The 16,843-nt window shown below is 38.1% G+C and overlaps 1 protein-coding gene across 1 annotated transcript; it reads left to right on the top strand.

Annotated features, from left to right (window-relative positions):
* The first annotated feature begins 340 nt into the window (after positions 1-340).
* Positions 341-15,569, top strand: LOC140928049 (uncharacterized). Its single transcript, XM_073377773.1, has 4 exons — positions 341-695; positions 821-2,030; positions 10,246-10,571; positions 14,796-15,569. Exons 2-4 carry the CDS (start codon positions 861-863, stop codon positions 15,076-15,078), a joined length of 1,779 nt encoding a protein of 592 aa, XP_073233874.1. The 5' UTR covers positions 341-695; positions 821-860; the 3' UTR covers positions 15,079-15,569.
* The last annotated feature ends 1,274 nt before the right edge of the window (positions 15,570-16,843 follow it).

Genomic DNA, 16,843 nt, shown 5'->3' with positions numbered 1-16,843 from the left:
ACGGTTGACTCCAGCGCTTGAGAACGCATAAAAAGGATTTGATTTAGAGAATAACGAGAGTTCAATTACCTTGCAAAATGTGGAAAATATTAAAAAGAGTGTAGTGATAGTGATCTCTGAAGATTAGAGGCCGATATTCCAAAAAATTTTGGAAATTAAATTATTTAAAAAAAACCAGAACATTTATCAAAGAGTTTATAATGCTCGTGGCTATTTTTGACACTCAGCAATTTTGCAGTTTTGATGGCGGTAGTATTTCATCGGATATTTTTTGCAAAGAGCTTAAAACAACACAAATTGCTCAAGCAACCTTGAACCTCTTTCAACTTTGGACCTTAATTTGCATTTTCATCGACGCAAAAAATGTAAACATTGCCGTCAGCAAAAGTTCGCGTATAAGGAAGTTAAGAGTGCCGATTCTAATGTCTGGTGCCATTTCTGGTCATAAGCCCGGAAATACTAGAGGGGCCAACTATAAGAGACCCATAAGAAGAATTCTTGGATCTGCAAGTAACAATTGTGCTTTGCTTCTAAGGAGGAAGTCAAAGCAAACACTCCAACTTGGAACTTCGGAGGGCTAACTCATTGGTGCATTACCTAACTGTTGACAACTCAACAGTTCTGTTTCTATATCGAGTATGTTCGGCAAGTGAGTAAAACGAGCAGAGAGCTACTACGTGATGAAATCTATCTAGGTAATTGAATTCAGCATTTGACGTATACTTGTTTGACGTTGGTTTTCCGAGAAAGACGAACACAGTCCTTACCGCATTTTAAGTGTCTCAGGTCATTAGTCTAATCTAGATTGTCTGTTTTGCAGCAAGCAATCCTAAGTTGGTATTCAACAAAGAATCCTGGCCATGAAAGTTAATCTAACGGACGTTTTGGGAAGTGAAGGCCTAGATGTGGCTTCTGAGAACTTAATGCCCTGCAAGCCAACAACGCCGCATGATCTAAATACAACAAGAACCGCATCTGAAGTGATTGTCGCTTCGGGAGCAGGGATCTTTTACTTAGCATTGTGCACGCTTAGCGTACTCGGTGTTTGGTCAACTTCTTGTGCCAGACTGTGCTCTTCACGAGGAACGTTTTTTGTTTTCTTCATTAGTGCATTGATCGCTTCTGTGAATGTCTTCTCCAACTCCGACAATCTAGAGGTCAAGCTATACTTCCGTTTATCTGCCTTTGTGTTTGTCGGAATAGCTTACACATTGTTTGGTGCTTCTCTTTTCTTCTCTCTGCCAGACGAAGGAGAAAATCGACAAACTTTGGGTCAACAACAGCCTGCAATGGGGTGCGTTGTTGGTGTGGTGACATTTCTTTTATTTCTACTCGAAGCCGTGCTTTTGGCATTTGCGTGCACGAAAGGCGCTAAGAATGCGATACCCGTAGATCCCTCTGAGAAAACAATCACTTGGATCTTGATTATTATAGACAAGTCAGCTTTCTTCCTTCAAAAGCCTTTTCAGCTTGCCATATACCTCTACTTGCGGACCACTTGTCTTAGTACGCAAGAATTCAAAGGGAATGCTGAATTTTACTTTAGAATTATGTCCTTCTTCAACTTTATAGAGTGGATAGACGCTCAGGTGAACGTGGAAATTGATGTTGCCCTGAGTGGACCTATCATTGATGAACTCGATGGATGGTTTAATGTTTTTGTAGTTGGTTACAAGGCGTTGATAATAGATTACCGTTTGCTATGTTGTTTCCTTTTTCTGGAGCATTCTGCAGAAATTCCAGATGTAAATCAGCTTCCTGAGGTCCCAGAAAATGAAGACCGATTCATTAATTGTATGGCTTCAAGGGATCAACTTAAGATGTATGCGGGGTTCTTCGCTGGTTGTTTGTGTATTACCGCACCTGTCCTCTGTGGTCTTTATTTCATTCACAGCCTTAACATCGGCGCATTCGTCCAGGTATTCGCCATTATTGTCAATACGGCAATATTTTTTCTCGCCGCATATTTCCTTTACAGCAATGATTTAGAAGACGGCGAGATTTCTGAATCAATGGGAGTCAAAATCATGGTAAGTTCTATTTTTTTCGGATTCGTTTGTAAGATGTTTTCAAGTGGATTTGATCTAATTGTTTTATACGGCATTTTTTGACCGATTAAGTCTTTTACCTAGAGTATATGAGTCGAGCATATTTCGCTAATTACATTGCAAGAACAAGACGGACTAACACAGAGAGACCATTTGATGGAGCTTTATAGACGCACTTTTACTTCAATGTCAAAAAAGGAACGCTTATTCCACTGTGATGCTTTTTACCCTAGTAAATTATTTTACTAGGGTAATACATCTGTGAACTGCCTCTCCCCTCCCCTCAGAAAAAAAAAATGTTCTGTTATCACTCTGCAGTCTTCAAATCAATTTAGAACCACCTTATATGATTCCATTATTTGTTATGGGAGTCAAAATTCAACAATATTTCCCGTTTTATCAATTTTATTTAAAGCTGCTTAAATTAGTACCATGGGATACTACTTTATTTCCAAAGAGGTCTGACATTTGAATGGTAACACGAAACAGGATTTCATCCACAGAGTCAAGAGGCTAAACCATCTTTCAAGATTCCATAATTCTCTCTGGGAGTGAAGGATTACACTCTTCATAGGGTTGCTCAATTGAGATCACAACGCGTGGCTCACATTTCATTCTGTTATTTTTTGGGGGAAATGATGTTGCTTTGGGAAGGAAATAAATTAGGGTAGAAAAGGTATAAACATAAACCAGTTAGTGCGCTAATGGGATCAGAGGCACCTTGTTGTGGTGGCGGACTATCTGGTAATTGTCTACTAACTAGGGGTACCTTCCGGCAAGTGCCAACGAGGCGAATTAGATAACCTTTTGTGAGATGTGCCTAACGGTCCTTCGTGAATCGGTGGACAATTTTAGGGGTTTTAAATTGATTTGTCTATTATTAATAAAGCCAAAATAAGAATTAATACAGGAGATTGTAAAGGGACTGTAAAAGGGTGGGGTGGTACGCCCTTATATTGCCTATACGGGATGTGCCGCTGGACAGGGTATGGTTTTTGACCTCTCCGTCCCCTATTGTGTTTTTACTCTACAGTAATTGCCAATAAATTCATAAATAGGTTTAAACACGACGGCGCTTTTTTCGTTTATCCTAAACGGAGTATATAATTGGCGTTGTTGACCTAAGAGGGTATGTATTTAAGGATATAATTTAGTCCTAAACAGGGTCAGGGTTTCAAACCTCGGCGGTTCACCTATACCTAAATATTGGTTGGGTAACCCCCTGAGGGGTTTGAAACAACAACTTTGGTACATTTTAGGTTAACCTGGTCACAGAAGCTTAAAGCGTCTTTGGTAGCAAATCTTCGCTGCAAATTCATTTTATTTAAACGATAAACGTTTGGTAATCAATCCTTGAAAATTGAATTTAAACAAGTTAATAACAAGCTGTGTCTACTGTCTACACTTCAGCAGTGCTTTGTTTGAAATTATTGAAATCAGTGTATTAAGTGCCTATATGGTTGTTTTCTTTCATGGTATGAAACAACAAATACAACAATTGAATTTGTACAAACGAATTTTTTTAAATCCGTAGCACGTCTCAGTAATAAATATCAAAGTTTTATAACGTTCTTATAGATAGCAAAAAATGTAGGTAACAAAATTATGAACGTTTTGATTGTATTGGTCTGTTCACGAACTTAAATAACAGTTTCTTTTCCACTTTGTTTCACTAGAGTTCACATGTCATTTTTTTGAAATTCTTTAACTTTGTCCACAAAATGGTTGATTTCTTTAGTACCACAGTACTTCCTGTGGAAATTACAAGTTTAGTACTTCTTTGACAATGTTCCGTTGGGAGCTGTATTTCAATTTGACATCCTTTAGGCTGATAAGGGCATCTCCTATTTCATCTATGGTGCTGCTCATACTTGCTGTTGTATTCTTCAGGAGGTTTTCGATTTCATTTGTAAATGCAGTGAGCCACAATTCCGATTCATTGTGTTGAATACACAGCTTCACAGAACCTTCCCGCCTGCAGTTGATGATCCTTTGTCGCACTTTGTAGTTTTGGCATCTCACTGACTCGCCCGACTCATCCCCAATTCGTTTTTGGCAAAGTTGGCATGCACTAAAAATGCTTAAACTGGCAACATATTTGAGTTGACTTGCAATGATCTCTCTTTCTGGATTTGTCAATATTTCTGGGCCCACTAATTTTTTGACAGTTGTGGTTTCCTCACTGTAAGTTGTATTCCTGTTGGTGCTAAGGAATTTTGATCCTTGATAATACCGTAGTGTGAGGTTTTGAAAGTAATAGGCCTTTTTGCTTTTCAGTTGTGTAAATAACGGTTCCCATATGTGGAGTTCCATTGTGCCCGTTTCGTCTTCCAAAATGCAGTCTTCTTTGACAGATAAAGCTTGACTGGATTTAGTTTCTCTCTTGTTTGGCTCCTGGGCTCCCATTGACAGAGTTGCATGGACGTTGACTTTCTGATTGGGCGCCATTTCTTTCAGTTCTCGTAAAGAGACATCAGACGCTTCCTGTGATGTTGATTCGGAACGTTCTGACTTGACAAAATTTGGTACATAGGAGAATGGTACATCAGCATTTGCACACTGCGAAACATAGGATTGCTGGTTGAAAAACCAGTCGTTGTCTTCATCATCTGGTATAAGAAGGTTCTTTAGCAAGACGAGACACTTGGTTTCTTGGAAGTGCTTGATCTTGGGATGTTTTGTTTTGTCAAATCCAACTACTCTTTGCACTTTAGTCAGGTGAAAGTCCAACCAATCATGTCTGCACCTTGCAGAGGTTTTGACGGGGGGAATTTTTTTGGATGTACCCATACTTGTTTACGAAACGAAAGAAAAGCAAGCAAATTCGGGATGCATGATCATCAATGCGCTTACAGTGACAGCAACAATAACCCTATTATCATCATTATAGTTAACACAATAACACATGCTATGCTATCTTAGCATAGTTTGCTTGAACATTTGTCAAGTGTCTTGAGCTAAAAAAGGTTTTCCATCTTTGCCCCCACTTTCCCATCATATCAAACATATAAGCTCTTTCATAGGGAACGTCAACTTGAATAAAATTTTACAACTCACCCCTAGACTGCTTTCTTGCTGACATCATGAACTGTAATTTTTTAAAGTAACAATAACGTGTTAGCAACTCAGTTTACAAATAAGCCCATCTTTCAGTTACACATAAGATAAGCACCACAGTGAGGATCACCTCAGAAAGTTATAATATTTTTATACAAGTGGAAACCTGAAAATAATGATATTAATTAAAGTGACAACATCAATGGAATAACAAAGAGGTATAGAGTAACTCATTTTGTCTTAGGCAATATTTTGAACTGCAAGTAGTATGTCTTTGAACTGAATTCAGTAAATCCACATAGTCTCTTTCCAGATCATTACTTTGTAAAGAGAGATATGAAGTTTGGCATGGATGACAGTTCGGTTTGGACCAGCCTTCATCAGGCGAGCACGGATTCCACGTGGATAAGAGGAAATCTACATACTGACAAACTAACTGCTCAGCATCTTTGCCTTTCATTATAAGGCAATCGATGTTTTCAACCTCCTGCTTAGAGAGAGTTTCATTCTTTTCATTTTTCAGTTTTGCAGCTAGAAAGCCTTTCATAGCAAGCTCAGTCAATACGCATAATCCGGGATCATTCTTTAACTTTGCAACACCGTGGCAATGAATGGATCTTCGTTGTACAGCATATTAATATCGGTACCAATGCCAGGAAGCACCTAATGAATCATATAACCAATATTTTACAAAACGATCAGTTCTTTCAGTGAAAAGCCAATCCAAAATGTGAGCATTTTGGAGAACATTAGATTGCCTTTCAGTGGGTGATAGTTCCTCAATAGTCTTATTTTCAAAAAGATGATGAAACTCTGGCCAGTGATACTCTGCGCATGACAGAGTAGAGAATACTGTTGGTGGTCCGACTTGTGAGATTATTGCCTTCAAGTCATCCTTTGCTTTATGCCAGTAAGCATCACTCCCTGTGACATTTTTTGCATAATGCATCAACTTAGACATAACTCCTGAATAACTCTTTGAATGAAGCATTTCCTTCAATTCTTCTACAGACATGTGAGATTCTCCTGGATTTTGCTTGAGAAATATACTTCCTTGGCTAAGCATTCTATGTCTCTGAAGCATGTTGAAAGCCCAATAAGCAAATCTAGGGTGTGCTGCAAGCCTATAATGCCATTTCTCATCTTTCTTTTCACCAAATTTTATAAGGTGCTTAATTTTTTCACCAAAAGTAACATCACGTTTTGTTCCCGAGTTAGTGGGATCTCCTTTGCTATATCAGGAAAGAGGGTTGGGAAAGCCATTGTTGCTAGGAATTCAACTTTAAATTCACTAACAGGTATTTGGCCCCTTTCAGGCCATCTAATCTTATTGTGCTGCAATATTTCATCTGTTATGGTTTCTTTCTGTTGCTTGGATTTCACAGGATTTAACAACATACTACTCAGATCTGTGTCTTCGTTGTTTGGCAAGTCATCAATATCAAGTGGACCTCTGTCTGGATCTAATTCTTCGCTTCCGCTTCCTTTTTCGCACCTTACTTTTGAGAGATTGGCTGGAATGCCTTCTAAGGGAAGTTGAGCTAAACATTCATAATCAATCTGCACTCACCAGCCAGTGTAAGGCATATGATACTTTTTCTCGACGCACAATTAGATCTTTTGACATATCATTTTTACCATCAACTGTAACTATAATAACTGGTAATTCTTTTGGTTGCCTAGGCAAAGTATAAAGAAGCTGTTGAACTTCTTGGGGAAAATTGATGCAATGGCCTCTATATGCTCTCTGCCCTTCTCGCTTAGTATAAACACTAATAACGGGGAACACTCTGGCTATGAGCATTTCTTCTATTTGTTTCAGATTTTCAAGTTCTACTGGCACAGCAGATGGTAGCAAGCTGTTTTCAAATAAAAATTTTTGGTATCATTCTTGTCTATTACAAATATATGGTTCCTTTTTCTTTTTTGTTTTAATTTGAAGTGGCCATGCTTCATGACAGCATTGACATAAAGAAATTCTTAACTTCATCGAATCATGAAACTTTTGCATGTTCAGTTTTGCCCACTCTTGTTGGTGAAGCTCTCCACAGTTACTTATTTTAAACTCAGATAAATACATTTCCTGGCTAGAAACTCCATTTTTCAGACTTTTTACTCCTTCAGTCATTACACTACTATCTGAATTTTTTTTCTTGAGCCTGTATGCCCGCATGTACAACTTTTTTCTTTCCTTGTTTGTGAAGACCTTTTTCTTAATTATTTCCTGTTTAGGTCGTTTAATGTTTTCATCTGCATAATATGTATCACTTGAGGAATTAATGCTTTGACTTTTCCGCTTCATTGTAAATTTAATTACTAAATCAATTCTTTGGTTTTCGTTTCTTTTACGTATTTCTAATTTGCCCCTTTCGTTTAAGTCAAGTTCAGAATAAGTTTTAGCTCTATACTTCTGCATGTATGCATTATTTTTTTGCCTTGACTTCTGGCTATTTTCTGTAACACTTCATATAGTTAATACATTTGACTCTGTTATCCTTTTTATAACTTGTGACTTTTTGGTGTAACTTCACTTCTTTCGTACTGCAAGAGTCTTTTGAAACTGATTTGCAAACAACTGGATTTATGGTGAAGCTATTACAGGTCTGATTTGCAGATTCATGTAAATTGATGTCTACAGACTCAGACTTTTGAAATATGGCAAAAAACCAGCCATCCGGATAACTATACAATACTTCTTGAAAGGATAAGAAACGCCTTACAGAAACACACAAATCATCAATATAGATCCAACCGCTCTCACTTTTTAAGGCAACAGTAAAATGTCTATTTAAACCCCTAACAATTCCTTTGAGGCAGTATGAAACTCCTAAGGTTTCCATATCATGTGGAAAAAACAATTGAGTTATACAATCAGGTGACAATTCTATCATTAAAAAGGTTGGCAGGCACACAAAGTGTCGAAGTGAAGCAACACTTCCAGAATGATTTCGGCAGTAAACACAAAAAAGTCTATTGATGTTTGGCAGCATAGCTTCTGATACAAAACTTTCAAAACCATTCTGATTTATATGGCGATAGGTAATATACAAGACAAAAGCATATGTGGATTTGGTGATTTCCTGGTTACACTCTGAACAAATGGTATGATTGGTATGTTGATTTAATTCTCCAAATGTATCGATTTGGAATATGTCACTGAATACAGCATTATCTGACATAGCTGTAAAAGAGGTACAGTGCTGTCTCATCCAGGCCCAAATGGGTTCTCGGACTGAATGTAACTGGTTGGAAAGGATTTCACCACTATTTACTTGCACACATGCTGTGTATAACATTTCAAAAAATTCATTACGTTCCACAGACTCAATAGCATCTTTAAAAATGTAACAGCTTAACTCAATAAAACAATCAATTGCACATGAGAATTTTCCTGGAAAATCAAGGCAGTAATTCCTGAAATGCATTTGCTCAACGGGGAGGGATGAACGAGGCAATGACTGCGACATTTCTTTACCAAAACGTTCTTGTAAATGTGGTTTGGTTTGGGAAGATTTACGGGAATTTGAATCCTTTGACAATGCTGGATTTCCATTGACCAAATGTGCTTCCTTGTTTGTTATTATGTAAGGATTAAAACTACCATTTGAAGCATACGGAATTCTTCTGGACAAATATTTCCGTTTGTAACAGGTGACCGTATATAAGCTCGGGCCACAACATCTAATTTTGCGTCATTGTAAATCGTCACTTAAACAAGAACGCGGAGGTTTAATTATGAAGCAACTGCTTCCACAAATAATGAGTGATACAATCAGCATGAAGCAGTAAACATGAAACATGACAAAGTTGGTATGCGACTGAACGCTCGCAGTGATCAAGCAATGGAAACCACGTGTTTATCTTGATTTAATACGCAACGCTGGCGTTTAAGGATTTTTTTCTGCTAAAAGATGTAAAAATAAATCACTTCGCTTCTTTTCTCGTAAGTCTTCAGAACTTCTCAGTCGACGAAAGAACACCTCGTTCGAAATTGACAGGCAAACACACAGGTGCGAACACGCTGGTTCAATGCGAATCGAGCTACGAAGAACACGCTGGTTCTAATAAAAATTTGAGCGTATAATCCTATTCCTTGATCAGCTACCGCTTAAAATTCAATTTACAAAGGAAAAGAGAGCACTGCAAACCCTGGTTCTGAATAGAGAATGTATAAAGCAAACACGCTGGCTCGGATGTAAGCCTGCGAAGAACAAGCTGGCTCTGACAAAAATTTGAGCGTAAAACCCTATTCCTTCATCAGCTGCTGCTTCAAACGCAATTTATAAAGCAAACCAAACCACTAATAGCCTTTTCAAACTAGAAATCGTATTAAAACTTGCTCTCCTGTTAGGTCATCGACCTTCTCCGATGGACAACGAACAGCTGAACACCGGACCACGCAATCTCAAACCACGAGTTATAACTACAAGACCATGACGTCACTGCCCAAATATGGGGTCTTACTTACACCCAAATATGGTCAAAAATGCAAATTTTAGAGGGTTACGCAGAATTTGAGGGGTTTTGCCCACATTGCGCGGCGTTATAATCTGCCGCCGAGTCAACCTCGCTTCTTAGCTCGGTTGCCTCGTTAGCAATTATTTACTTCATCTTTTAAATTCTCAACAACCTCCAAATGCAATATTTTCTAATTTTTCCACACTTTTAAACATCTCACCCTCGCAAAATCATCAAGTTCTCAAAAAAAAAATATTGAATTAAGGGCTGCAACTAAGTGGAGCCATTTTTTGATTGAATGAAATCTAGATATTTAAGAAAAAGGGTGGAAATCAACGAAAAATAATGTTTTTAAACAGACTGTCCCTTTAATTCCAAAAGAGCTGACTGATGGGCTGACACATCGTGGCATGTCAGGCCTTGAATTATTTGGTAGATTTGTCATGATATAAACAAAGAATCTGTAAAGGGGGTCCAGATCCAACATTCCCGCTCCTTTTACACGAAAATCCCGCATCCAAACAGAATCCCGAACATCATTTTCTTTTCTGCAGCCGTCGCTCAAATTTTGGCGAATCCCGCTTCTCCGCTTGCAGTCTAATCCCGAATCCCGCGTCGTGTATTCATGGTCAAACCCAGATCCTGTAAATGATTTCATGTGACAACTACTTTTAATTTATAGGTTGGCTGCATGGGTGCTGTTGGCTTCACTTGTTGGTTAGTAGAAGCAGCGATTGCCGGCTACTGGGCGAAGACGGCTTCTCAGAGAGACGACATAGTCGACCAATCATTAATGAGCTGGGATTCGGCAAAATTTCTCGTACGTGGGCTTACAGGAACATTTCTGATATGCGTGTTCATGAAAGTAAATGCACGATCATTGCCATTTCGGAATATAAACAAGAGATGGAATCATTTGCTCGTTCCTGTCATCATGTTAGGAATATTTTCAGTGTTTGGAGAAACCTTGCTTGACCAGTATAAGGGACCTCTCGATACCAGACTTCGGTAGGTGATAGGTTATTGCTCATGCGCGCGGCTTCCAGTCTCTCTGTAAACGTGACGTTCTTGTCCCCAGTGCCACTTGGCTTATTAAATTTGACCACGTGACCAAAATAACGACAAGTTCTGGGAAGTGAAGTTATTAAACATGATGGCTCTGGGCTGGCCACAAAAGCCAAGAGAGCCGGCCTGGAAACTGGGTTTACACTTTTTGTTTTTGTTTTTTTTTGGGGGGGGGTGGGGAAGAAAAATGTTTCAATAAGTATAACACAGTTAAAAGAAAGAGTCTCAGAATGAGGAGAGGAAATTTGGGTCTCTTGATCTGCTTGTTGCATTTCCCATCCTCGAAGCCTCTAGGTCTCTAAAGATGCGCGTTTCCTTGAGGAGTGCGATTTTACAAACGTTGGCTCATCGATTTCAGCCTTTCTAGATGACTGAGAAAAATAAGGTACTGCTCATCTAGCCACACCGCAACAGAACATGAACGTCTCTGAAGTACAACATGTTTATCCTGTATATTTCATTGTATTCCAGCCCTTTAAAACAGAAGCCTATGAAGTCATTGACTGGCCCCATGTAAGGTAATCTGGATTTCAAAATCCGAGACATTTTTGCTATCGGAATTTGAAATCCTGGGTTTTGGAATCTGGAATTCATTCTAAAGAATCCGAAATCCCGCTAACGTTTGGAATCTGGGATCCAAGTTCCACTTACAAGGAATCCGGAATCCATTCTTGGTGTTGTCGAAACCATTATAATTGGTTCGCTCAGTTTTGTGTCGTGGTGTTGGCATTGCTCAGTTTCTTTTCAATCGTCGTTTGGTGGTTGCACCTGTTTGCAACACAAAGAAACTGAATTGAAGCCTGTTTTGAATTACCTTACTCATGCATGGATGTGCTTAAAAAATTCTATTCTGATTCTTAACAATCAAGTACATCTGCTCAGGCCTAGGCCAAACGTCTGACTTTTCATGAGACGCATGCACCAACCTTAGAGAGTTAAGTTCACGAGACGTTCGACTTCTGACTTAGATAAGTCGTCTTAAAGAGTTTGGATCTTTCAACACAGTCTTTCTACCCGTCTGCTTCAGACGGATAAAGCGTCTGAAGATCATCCCCGTTACAAACGTCGATCTTTACTTGCAACGAACTAAATTAAGGTGTTCCGAAAAAGTTTTTCAGAGGCCATACTGATTTTTTCAATCGCCTTAAAAGTGATTTTCTCCTTGTCCGATCGCTTTAAATTTTCACCATTAATTGGCTATGGATTAAAATTTGTGAAATTGTCAATTTAAGAAAAATCGATATTACTATGACAACAATAAACAAAAAACTTTGAAATTGATAAAAGCCGAATTTTGTGTGATCTAGACCAGCCACTAGGAACTTAAAGTTTGGTGTTTAGCAAACAATCTCGGTAAGAAGTAAAAAATTCTGTATATATTTCAAACCTTGAATTTTAAGTAGCCATGATATATTATTTTATTAATCACAACGTTATAAATGACTCAAATTATTTTTAAGTAGCGTCAGAATGCTTCTTAATATCATATTTCGATGCTAGCAAATTTTGGTGTATTTTCGTTCTTGTGATCTTCAAAACTAACCCGTTTTTTCACCACCTGTATAAGTGCAACCTCATTGAAAATTTGGACTTTTAGCGCGTTTTTGTATATCTCTGAAACGACTTGAACGAATTTTTTAAAAATCTCTTCACATAATCTTCATGATGTATATAACATTGTCTGTAACTTTCATTAAGATTGGTTCACTGCAACACCTTGAAATTTCAAGACAAGCCTATCCTACTTACCGGTCAAAAATCTGCGTTACAGCATTCACTGTTTTGACGTTATACTAATTTTTCCATAATAACGTGGACTTTATATACGTCCATGACTAGTACATTTTAGTTTGAATTTATCACATCTTTTGAATGTAAAACATTGACATTACTCGCACTGAAATGTACTAGTCATGAATATATGTATTGCCCGCATTAAGGTGGCTCTACTGGATTTTTTATGGGGGAAACCTCCCAAATTTCAGCATTAACTACGTCGCCATGAGTAAAGATATGGAAAAAAGGTTTCCACAACTGTAGTATATAAAGATGAAAATCTCTTATGATTTGGGTTTTTATTGCATTCGGAGCCGCCATGGCAACGTAACGACGCCATTACGTGTTTTATTTATCTTTGTGTTTCTCTGTACCAGGAGTTTTTTTAAGAAATCGCTTTATGGACTTTGTACCTGCCATAATTGCCTCAATTATGGCAAAGTTTGAACAAATTCTATGAGAGCGTTTTCGAAATATTTTGAAACGAAGTTTTAAGCATCATAAAAACAGTGAATTAGCATGTATCCACACAATTAGCTATTTTTTAAAGAAAATGATAAGCTTTGGAAACGCGGCTTCATCTCATAGTGGTTTGATTGCATTGAAAACTACGTACAAAAAAAGAAGGGAATTGCTCTGGGCGATCGCGAGTAAGAAGAATTTAATTAACTTACATTCAGCTGCTTTTGTTACAGTTTTTGCACGTAATTTGATCCACGCCTACAAATTTCGCATTTTTCAAAAAACCGCTCGATAAATTTTGTTATAAATTTGACAATCCCGAGATCAATTGTCAATAAATATACCCTACAAGTTTCAAGACCAAATTATGTGCAAAAACTGTAACAAAAGCAGCTGATTATAAGTTACTAAAATTCTTCTTACTCGCGATCGCCCCAGCAATTCCCCTCTTTTTTTGTACGCAGTTTTCAATGGAATCAAACCACTATGAGATGAAGCCGCGTTTCCAAAGCTTATCGTTTTCTTAAAAAAATAACTAATTGTGTGGATAGCATGCTATTTCGCTGTTTATATGATGCTTAAAACTTCGTTTCAACATATTTCGAACACGCTCTCATAGAATTTGTTCAAACTTTGCCATAATTGAGGTAATTATGGCAGGTACAAACTCCCTTAAGCGATTTCTTAAAAAAACTCCTGGTACAGAGAAACACAAAGATAAATAAAAAACGTAATGGTGTCGTTACGTTGCCATGGCGACTCCGATTGCAATAAAACCCAGATCATAAGAAATTTTCATCTTTATATAATACAGTTGTGGAAACCTTTTTACCATATCTTTACTCATAGCGACGTAATTAATGCTTTAAATCGTGAGGTATCCCCCATAAAAAATCCAGTCGAGCCAACTTAATTTGGAAAAATTAGCATAACGTCAAAGCAGTGAATGCTGTGGCGCGGATTTTTGACCGGTAAGTAGGATAGGCTTGTCTTGAAATTTCAAGGTGCTGCAGTGAATCAATCTTAATGAAAGTTTCAGACATTATTATATACGTTATGAAGATTATGTGAAGCGATTTTTGAACAAAATTTGTTCGAGTTGTTTCAGGGATATACCAAAAAGCGCTAGAAGTCCAAATTTTAATGAAGTTGCACTTGGACAGGTGGTGAGAAAACGGGTTAGTTTTTAAGATCGCAAGAACGAAAACACACCAAAATTTCCTAGCATCGAAATATGACATTAAACAGCATTCGGACGCTACTTAAGAATAATTTGAGTCATTTATAACGTTTTTATTAAATAATCTATCACGGCTATTGAAAATTTACAGTTTGAAACATATTTTCGTTTTAGTCGAATTCAAACATACAGGATTTTTTACTTCTTTAGAGGTTATTTGCTAAACACCAAACTTTAAGTTCCTAGTGTTGGATTCTCAGAAGCTGGTCTAGATCGCGCAAAATTAGGCGTTCATCAATTTCAAAGTTTTTTGTTTATTGTTGTCATAGTAATATCGATTTTACTAAAACCTACAATTTGACAACTTTCAATCTATAGTCCATCATTGGTGAAAATTTTATGGCGATCCGACAAGGGTAACATCACTTTTAAAGCGACTGAAAAATATCGGTATGGCCTGTGAAAAACTATATTTCAAACACCTTAACAAATTAAACATTTGTTTGATAATATATATATTCAGCCTCGTTGTGGAGAAAAAGTTTTAAGTTCGACGTCTGACCCAACAGACGATCTTAACTTTTAAATTGAGGTAGACCCAGATTAGACGGTGGTTACTAGGCTCGTCCATGAAAAGCTCAACGTTTAGCCTAGGCTTAAATGCGACGATTTGGCCGAAAAAGGTCTTACTACACTAATAATCTCTTAGTTTCAGTGCACGTTACTTTTTTTATATATCTCCTTTTCAGTTGTGAAATCAAAGAGGAAAGTTTGAAGATTCTTCTGGAGGTTGGGCCGCCCATGTATCTCGGATTCTTGATTCACGTGTTTCTGCACTTTTTTATACTTTGGTCAAATCTTGGTAAAAGGCCAATTGCAGGTCGAGAAGATTCTTTAGCTTCTTTTTCAACCTTCGAAAGAGCCAGTTCTATTGCAACCTATGTATCCCTAGAACACGAAGGAGAAGACTCAGAAGAAGAATTTTTTGATGCGTTGGAACATGTAGATGATACTGATAATTTTCGGATTTAAAGTTATTGATCATGAGAATAATTATGCTGCAGAAGCAGGTTTTACAATCTTCAGTAACATAATTGTGAATAAAATTTCGCATAACTATATTATCATTACTGCACACGGCTTTATTTGGTCAATCAGTTAGTTTTCTGTATTTGTTTGCGTTGTTTCACCTACACATTTTAGTTTCTTTTTCTCTCTGTTAACCAATAATGTCCGAAGATTACCTCATAAGGTCCAATCAGCAAACATATCAAAAGTAATTGATTGAGAGAATATTGTATACAAACCTTCCCGCAGAAAATGTGGCTGCAAAAACTACCTATAGCCTATACTGACCATAGGAGACTCACGAGTGAGGTGCAGCTTTTTGGGTCAAAAACTAATAAGGGGGCTTTTTTGGTGGCCAGCTGACATGAGCTGACAACGCACTGCGACTAATCAGCAAGACCGACCTTGAGAGTTTGATTACGACTACCGTGAATCCTATATTAAGCCCCCCCCCCCCCCCCCATAAGCCCTCCCTATTTAGGGGTAGAAAGTTAAAAGCCCCCCTCCCCTCCCCTAATTATCCTTCACTAATAAATGAGAGACTGTAGAAATCAATCACGACTGTAAATTAAACTTTGTGTGGGCTGATCTAGGATGTTTTATTTACCAGTTGGAAGTTCGGATCGGATTTGTTTTCGATCCTCGGCTGCATGGCTTCAACTTCCTGAAATTTTCCACTTTTCATTCGAGTTCTTTATTGAGAACTGGTACCATCACCTCGGCTAAATTAAATCCTGAAACCTCCCCTCTCCAATAAGCTCTCCCTCTCTATTAAGCTCCCCCTCCCCCACCCAAATGTGTTTGAAATAAATAAGCTCCGGGGGACTTAATGCAGGATTTATCGTCGACGAGTACCGTCACTGTACCGTGGACTATGACTTTGCAAATTAAGTGATCCTGCTGTTGTATACCAATGTAATGTATTGCAGTAATTGTAAGTGACTGGAAAATAAATCCTCCTTCCTTTTATCTTTCCACTGCTTAGATAATCGTGCTGGGGTATGTAGTAGGGAGAGTGCAGTCCTTCTTGAGTTTTGCCAATGCAATAGCTTCATTTCATATTAGAAAGATTGAGCCTGCATGCATGTGATGTTTGTGATTGCCTGTAACAAGCTGTACCTTTCAATGCAAAAATGTTATGGGATATGGCTGGGTCAGGTAACTTTATTCATGTAAACCTCATCCTAGTGCTTCAATGACAACCTCATTCCCATGGGTGCATTGTCTCCTTTGCCACCTTCGTCGTCATGGAGACCCTGGGTCCCGTTTCTCGAAAGTCCTGATAATTAACAGGCCTGGAAAGCTGTTGTTGTTTACATTCAGTGATAGACATTTCAATAGTTTTGCAAAGATTAAATATTCATAGTGAAAGAAAGCTAGCCCGTTCACAGACCCTCTATTTTCTGTCGAGTCCGTCAAGCGCGCGTGATAAAAAACAAAAACCGCGGGGGATTTATGGACCGCCAGAGCAAGGGGAAGGGGTGGGGAAGGATAAAATGTTTCTTTCTCGCGCGCCAGGCTCGCCGATGTTTTTGCAAAGAATGAAAAGCAAAATAAAACAACGTCTGTGTACAGGCTAAACGAAAACAAAACGGACTGGTTTCGTAGCCAGGGACCGCGCTTATATTCTTTAGATTTTGATTTGAAAATATGAATTTGGGCCCTAAAAGTTTATAGAGGGAGTTTCAAGAAACGGGGCCCAGGGAAATTTGTTCACTGAAAATTTAGC

This window comes from Porites lutea, chromosome 2, assembly GCF_958299795.1.
Source record: "Porites lutea chromosome 2, jaPorLute2.1, whole genome shotgun sequence".
NCBI lineage: Eukaryota > Metazoa > Cnidaria > Anthozoa > Scleractinia > Poritidae > Porites > Porites lutea.
The sequence above is the reverse complement of the archived record's forward strand: the minus strand, read 5'-3'. Positions and strand labels throughout refer to the sequence as shown.

Coding starts and splice junctions, on each gene's coding strand:
- LOC140928049 (XM_073377773.1), top strand. CDS start 861: ATGAAAGTTAATCTAACGGACGTTTTGGGAAGTGAAGGCCTAGATGTG. Junction 2,031..10,245: donor CAATGGGAGTCAAAATCATG/GTAAGTTCTATT, acceptor TTTAATTTATAG/GTTGGCTGCATGGGTGCTGT. Junction 10,572..14,795: donor CCTCTCGATACCAGACTTCG/GTAGGTGATAGG, acceptor TCTCCTTTTCAG/TTGTGAAATCAAAGAGGAAA.